Source organism: Acanthopagrus latus, chromosome 6, assembly GCF_904848185.1.
Source record: "Acanthopagrus latus isolate v.2019 chromosome 6, fAcaLat1.1, whole genome shotgun sequence".
Classification (NCBI taxonomy): domain Eukaryota; kingdom Metazoa; phylum Chordata; class Actinopteri; order Spariformes; family Sparidae; genus Acanthopagrus; species Acanthopagrus latus.
The window spans coordinates 33,203,654-33,211,618 of record NC_051044.1 but is presented as its reverse complement, the minus strand read 5'-3'; the positions used below and the strand labels follow the sequence as shown (position 1 = coordinate 33,211,618).

At 37.9% G+C, this 7,965-nt stretch overlaps 1 protein-coding gene across 16 annotated transcripts in view; it reads right to left on the bottom strand.

The window, feature by feature from the left end:
- The window catches only part of nfasca (neurofascin homolog (chicken) a), a 148,446-nt gene that overhangs the window by 374 nt on the left and 140,107 nt on the right, over positions 1-7,965 (bottom strand). For all 16 annotated transcript variants that reach the window (XM_037100917.1, XM_037100918.1, XM_037100922.1 and 13 more), the window contains one exon: positions 1-3,040. This exon is cut by the window's left edge and continues 374 nt beyond it. In XM_037100917.1, the coding sequence (XP_036956812.1) occupies positions 2,812-3,040 (229 nt within the window). In that variant the 3' untranslated portion in view covers positions 1-2,811. The remainder of the gene's footprint in view (positions 3,041-7,965) is intronic.

Genomic DNA, 7,965 nt, shown 5'->3' with positions numbered 1-7,965 from the left:
TATATGTCAAAGAAATAATAAGCAACAATATTAAGTTTCTGTGTGGTGGAAACATGTTACATAAATCTGAATAACAACACAGAGTAACAGTAATACAACATGGGTACGAGAAGAGCAGCACAATAGACTGATAAAGATGACCTTCTTCGTATAGGATGACAGATGTTTGTGTTGTCTTGTTGACAGCGGAAAAGCCAGCTGTTACAAAAATGTCTTGAACATACTGTTGTGTGCAATGCCTCTCATGATGAACAATAACTGATTCAGGAGACATTTTTAATCTGGCTATTACTGGTGTGAGACAACAAAATAAGCTGATCAGAAATGTGTACATAACAATTAATAAATTAGGGACTAATATATTAATACTATCCACATAAAATGTAATAAATAGAAATATAAAATAAATATTTGAAATACAATGTTAACTCCAGTGCCTAACTGCAGTGAGGATCTATTTGATTTTGGGTTTAATAGTGCTGTTGAGTAGCAGGTAACTATAGTATGAAATGATGTGATGAGACCAATGAGGACTCAGTGAACTTTAGTACAACATAAAGAAGACAAAGTAAATCATTGAGTGTCAGTGTCTGCTAACAGCTTGATAAACGTGGTTATAGGACCAGTGAGATAATGAGCGTCAGTACTAAACTGGCTGAACAACTTCTGTTGCGCAATTTTCTTTTGTACTCTGCGAAAACTAAAAAGTAAGCTGATGCATTTCATTTCAAAGGTTGCTGTGAATTGAATGTAAATATTTTCATGCTGTAATCGTGTCATTTAATTCAAGTATTCTACGCAGCCCTAGTACTGTCTGTTTTTCTTCAGTTTGATTAATAAATTGAGTTTAGAAAAAGTAGATGGGGAAATAGGTGAAGATCCCTCTCTCAGGGTGGGTTCAGACTAAACAAGGAGTATTTTAGAAGCTATGTTGTATATAAAGTCAATGCAAAGACATGAGAGGACAAAAAAATAATTGAAATGAACTGAAGTGAACAAGTGTCCATGTACGCTGAAAATGTTTCAGCTCAAGTTAAAACTCAAGTTTGTGCCTGGTCTGAGGCTTTCTGACTCCAATTCCTTTTCATGATTTTCAAGACACTTGGATGGAGGATTTGTCTCGGCCAAGAATAGACCTCATCAATTTTTGGTGGTGATCCAGATAAAGGAACAGAAGGATTTTTTTCTCACAAAAATTTTTTAGGTGACTGATATCTTTGAGTGAGTATAATTTGATGTGGATCAAAATACACATCCAGTTCTAGCAGATTTAAATATGTTTTATTTGATATTGAAATAAAGACTGGTGGGCCTTGGCGGAGGTATGCGCTCTACTGCATGTCATTCTAGTTGGGAATATTGAGGCTGGGACCGCAAACTTCCCCATGTGGTATTACAACTAAGAAAATGCATGATGGGAAGTTGTAGACATAAAGAGAATATATTATTTTTATATTTTATTTTATGTTTCCCATCATAAGTCATTATCTGATCACCATTGTAGATTGATGTTGCAATGTTTAGTTTGTTGTGAAATATACTTGTATATGTGTAACAAATAAGAAAGAAAAGTGAACTGAGAAACAGTATCATGGAAGCTTCACAGCTACAAAGAATTACAACTTAAGATTTGAATTCATCCAACAGCTGTTCCCATTTGACATGAATGCAGCGTTAGCCTGCATGCTAACTAGGGGAATTTACTAGTTTGTGAGCTACTCGTGTTCTCAAGCAAAACTAATTTTCCCCTCTGTTACCTTCCCATTTCTCTTGCACTATGTTACTACCGTGCTTAGGTAAATAATATTTATCATCTTTTCAAAAATGGGATTCATTAACAACATACTGTTGCAGAGCTTACTGCTTGTGGCAGAATTAGCTTCTCTTGTGGCAGCCGTTTTGAACATCTGCTCTACAACATTGGATTAGAGGTAAGAAAAACATGTCTACCACATCATACAAGGCAAAGTGAATAAAAGCACGCGATTTTTTTAGCCTGCAAGTGGTAAAAAAAAGAACGCAAAATGTGTACTTTTACTAACCAGATTCAACCCAAAAATGGTATGGAGGAAGCGATAGTGCATAGTTTTGCAGGGCACTAAAATGTGTGCCATGACTGTATACAGCACTCATTAATATTCAATGACTCGTCTACCAGCTGTGGAAAAACTAAAATCTTTCACTGCGTAAATATCAATATGATAAACATATCTGCCAGCATCCTGTTAAGTTTGATGGTTAATAGCTGATATGTTACAGGATGGGGCCAGTGTGTGTGTAAGGAACCTCTTGTGTGTACTTTACTGGTATGCTACACAGAGGTAAGACGGGCATATCAGGAAGAGAGCATGGACACTGAAAATATTCGGAGCAAAATAAATCAAAGAAAAATCTCTAAAGAACGCTTGTTGATGCCTCCAAGTGCTGAAAGTTGCCCCGCAGGCCCACTTCAAGTCTGTGTGGGTAACAGGCAGGCAGAGCGCAGAGGGATACAAGCACTGTCCTCTTTGTCCAAACGTCATGTCCAAGGGGCCAATTTCTCAGAGCTGGAAACACAAAATAAAGGCTTGTGGTCTAATTCCACTCCCGTATTCCCCTGTTACTTATTTGTAGAGGAAAGCCTACACAGTCTCCAGACAGGCCCTGCTGTGTTTGCTTTGTGTTTATTGTGTTTCATATATTAATATACGTGTGTGTGTGTGTGTGTGTGTGTGTGTGTGTGTGTTGGTGTCTGGTGTATGTTGTATGGTGTTTGTTGTAACGCCCTCAGATCAGAGGGTGCCACTGAGTTCCCCATGTGCTGCTACAGCGCTACGCCAGCGAGTAGATGGCGTTAACAGGTGAGGTGGCCTCGGAGCTCTCGTTTCCCTCCGTCTCGTCCTTATCCTTCTTAACTGTGTACTGGCCGATGAAAGAGCCATCCTCGTTGAACTGGCCATCACCGCCTTCACCGTAGTCAACCAAACTGTCGTCACTTTCCTTCACATTGCCGTCCAGTGACGTCTGGCTGCCCTGCAGAGGCTTGTTGTCCTCATCGCTGCTGTGAAAGTAAATGAGGCAAGGAGTTAGCAGTTAAAATGGGAACAGGAGGTTGTTACATAGCGTCAGCAGGTCAGTTCGGGACTCTGAAGGGAGAGGTTATCGGGATTGCAGATAAAGGAATGTTAATTCCATATTTTCAGCTTTTCTGTTTACTCTCACTGAAGTGACTGAATGTTCATGTCACTCGGGCATTGACTGACTGGATTTTTCTGAGATTTATTTCTTTTCCATATTTCTCTTAAAGGGTGGGTGTGAATATTTTCATATATGTATGAATGCAGTACTCACATGTTAAAATTAACAGTTATAGATGTAGTCTGCATTCATTCCTCCTGACCATAATGGCCATGAAGTAATTTCTTCGTAGAGCACCTTAACACTAAGTGATGAGAACAAAATCTACACTCCTTGTTCTATGAAAATATGCATTCTTAAGCTATTGTTAGTTATATGGTTTGTTAGTAGTTGTTATTATTAATTAGCCAAAGTGATATGAGGCTTCAGCAGTGTGGGTTAACAAAATCAAGTGGATGTACAGTACTCACCCATTTGGGCTACTTTTGTATCAGGGCATCATTGGTATTGGGCTTCCACCAATTAAAAGTTAGGATATATTATAATAAATCAGCGTGCTTCCCATCTGATTAGTATGACCAAGACTGAAAGGGCACTAAGAAGGAAGTGACTTATGATATCTAAATATTATTTCATTTTACTAGGTGGAAACATTGCTTCTTTTCCATTTTCCAATCCAGTCTGTGATATTAGACCTTGTTTATATTGAGTAAAACCTTTCATGTTTAATGTTTAAACGTTACAATATGTTATCTCTGCCACTAGGTGTGTCTCAGTTAATACAAACAAAATACATTTGCAGAGAGTTTTGTGGGGAGGTTTAGGCAGAGCATGGGGCCAGAAGTACTGCTCAGAATCGGCCAGCTCTAGAGCAGAAAGTTGGGTGGAAGGTCAGACCTTCTGGAGGAATAAACACCTGGAGTCACATTGGATGCCATTGCTTATTATCTTAAGGCTACACAATGTACAGTAAGGTAGTCTCACTGTTTGGAGCATATACACAAGAGTACTATGAACTCCACTTCGATGGTGATTAACACAGTACTGAACAACCATCTGCTAATGAAAATCTGACCAGCACAAAAGTTTAATAGTCTACTGGAAATTTCTTGGACCCAGAAATGGTGTTTTCTTTAATTTTTTATGATTGAAATGTAATCTAATTGTGGATGAAAATTCAACATGGTTGCTAAGAGTTGCATGTTGGGCAATTTGCATAAACTAATTTTAAACTAATATTTAAAAAGAGATATCCAGCATTCCCTATGTAAAAACCTTTGGCTATAATATGTCAACAAAATGAAACAAGAATTTTGAACCTGGCTTTATCCAATGATTAGATTTATGTTCTGGAAATGTATGCTAATTAGTGCATGCTTAATTAGCTAATGCCTCATTTGCATATTCAAACATACAATTTCAGAAAACTCATGATACAAAAGTGAATTGTCTTAATGTAAGTAATCAACTGGGGAAGTTTCATGGTGATATACAGTATATTGGTGAAAAAATGTCCCTATTCTTCACCTGCAGTGTCTCCCCTTAATAGGAGTTTAGGAGTTTATTTATTCAAAACAGGGATAATGCACAAAAGAACATTAATCTCATAAAACAAGAAAAGATGTATTGAGCCAGGTTATAGCAATTTTGCTAGTTTCTGCCTGTAGTCCGTCGGCAGGTTTAATTAGCTCACTATGCTAATTACTCAAATTGCCCATCATGCAACTTTTAGCAGCCAAGTTTAATCTCATCTGCTAAACCTGTAGATGACATTTTAATAATAAAAGTTAAGGGAAAGTTAATAGGAAACCACATTTCTGGGTTTAGTAAAAGTCATATAGGGATTTCCAGTAGACTATAAGGACAGGTTCGTATTTGAAAGTTTTATTCACATAACATTTAGCCTCATAGCCTGGAAGTTATGGCCACATGCTATTACAAGAAATGCACTGTACCTTGAGTAAACTTGTCGATTTCTCTGGTTTAAACGCATTGTTGGAAACATTTAAGATACTTTAAATGCCAAACTCAACAAAATATCAAATAAACATCTCATCATAACCTGAAAGACTTTTCTGACCATTGGGCAGGAATACAGCAAATATGGCCAGCGATGATCCTGCTGAATCCTCATGTTATATTCAGCTTAAGGATATATTTTTTGCCCACATCAAGCTTCAGTGAAATTTCATCATGACCAGTACAGACGGAAATGGTAACAACTTTCTAAACCTAAATATGGCATGTGAATTTTGTATCAAAATAACCTTGAGGAAATCCAAATCTATCCTTTAAAGCACAGCAACATTTTATACCAAATATACTTTATGATCTATAGTTAAAAGCAGATTTTGCCAAACCTTATACATTATTCACCTCTATACATTAAAGGCATTAGTCATTATAAAACTGATTTGCACTGATATGTCTTTTAGAAAATGTAATTCTGCCTGGAGTAAGTTCTTTATCACAATAACACTGAAGTTATCTGCTAACAAATGTTGATATTGGATGAGTCTCAAAAATGATCACTGTCGACATTTTTGATTTGTCGTCACCAAGCTTTAACCAAACCCTGAACCTAGCAACATGAAGGACCAATGACTTCCAGTGTTTCCAGTGTCATAGTCCTGTCCTTTATACATCTGTTACAACCTCGCTCCTATGACTTCTGTACACTATTACAACATCGTTCTCCTGGACTGGAAAAAACACTGCCAGTGAAATGTTCCAGGCAGCAATTACATTTCCTCCCAAATTGATTGTAAATACGTATAAACAATCAAGTAAATACAGTATTTTGAGGGCGACATGATTAAAAAAGATGAATACTGTTCACAAAAATTCAAAGAAGACATTTGCATACACATGCTAAATGGTGGCCATATTCTGACATGAGATCTAAGCATGAAGACTCCGTTGCACCTCATCTGTGGAGTTGTGATTTATCTCAGTTCAGAGCATGGCTGCATGTCTCTTAACTCTTAGGGGGAGACAAATTCATGCACAGGGAGAAAGACCTAAACTAGCATTAACTGTCTTATCTCAGATCAAGCCGGTAGCAGGAAAGGCATTTAAAGGATGCAAAACAGAGTTATTTTTCTGTGGGAGTTTTCTCTAGGAGAGGACATAGTCTACACAGGAGCTCCTCAGAATAATCATGCTTCATGCTAAAACATTTTGGGAACCACACAGATCACTCAAGACATGTTAGAAACCATACGATCAAGAGTACAAATGGACCACTGCAGATGTAGCATGATCAAAGTCCATCACAATTCAGTTCCAGCAAGTACTGATTTAAACCAAACTCCAGCATTTATCCACAAAAACATATGTCAGACCAGAGACACAGCGAGAGAAGCAGAGACAGTGAAACAGTGGACTTTCTCAGAACACATGCTGAAAAGTAACAAGGTGGGGGGATGAAAAGATAGTTCACAAAACATGAAGAGAGTGGAAGCTGAGCATACACAGGGAAGTGCGAGAGAGAATTCTTAGTGAAAGATGTCTTAGACCATACAGTGGAGTCTGTATGAGTGAGCTCAGTAACATTTTTAGTGTTTTGGTTTCAACCAGTTTACATTAAACCATGATAATGAGGTTTCTGAAAGAGTCTTAGCAAGCATTTAGTTTCAATACATAACCCAGTTTCAGGAGAGAGAAGGTCACTGGACATGTCACTATATTTAATATTTACTGTCTTTATTGTCAATGCTACTGCAAGGTTTTCACCTTCTGTCAGGTCTTCACAGTTTAACTGAGGTAGTAATACCCCATTTAGTCATGGCTGATCAGACTGTGTGTTTAAGAATCCATTGACACAAATGGCAAAAGCATGCTGTATTTTTCCACTTACTTCTGTGGCATCTAATTAGAACTGCATAGTTTTACAAGCACTGTTTGGAGATCAACCTAATAGAGGTGAATCAACGGAAGTTTGTGGTGGACATACTAAAATAAGCTTTCATGGTAACAACATAGGCTAAAGTGGTGACGTGTCTTTCCAACACAGAAACGTGATAGCTATCGTCACCCTGTCCAAACAGTCCCCCAGGAACAGCTCTAGGCTTTGAAGCCAATTGACATTGTGGCCAAACCATGTATTTACAACATCATGTGATGCACAGGGGCCCAAAAAGACTGAAGAAAGAGGAAGAAAACAGCTGCCATGACCCCCATGAGAAAATAAATTTGGAATAATATCTGGATAATTCTATACCCAGGAAGGAAGATTTTTTTGACATAATTTGCCACTGAACTTAAATACAAATGAAAAGGGCTCCCAGATTTCCTATGTTGGATCACAAAAGACACAAAATCTATTATGGGCTTCCAGACCCTCTGGCCTGAGACGCCTCTGTAGATTCGAATATCATTTCAAACCACCTCCAAATGTGGCTTGATCTGATGAATCTGAAAATTGCAAGTTTTTTTTGTTTGGTTTTTTTTTTTTACCATCTTCCTGAAATCAATCTGAATATGTCAAAAAACTGATGTGAAGCTGTAGACTGTACATAGCCAAATACCATCAAATTAAAGCTCAAAGGCACTCCTCATGGTTGTTGTTTCATTTTTCATTCAGTATGCGTACAGTGCCAACAAAGCAAAATGTGTCACTGTCCAAAGTACTTGCAGACTATACAGTATGTAGTTGTGAAAAAAGAAAAATGTCCTCAGAAGTGCTCAGAAGCTTGTTAAATGCTGATTCACATGGGGCTGTCCTCATCTCATTAATACATCTGATGTGGTGTGCAGTAAGGTGAGCAGTACAACAGCTGGCAGATAGATAGTGGCGCTATGGTCCCATGTCCTCTGGGTGCCAGGAGTAAATCAGAAGGACATCTC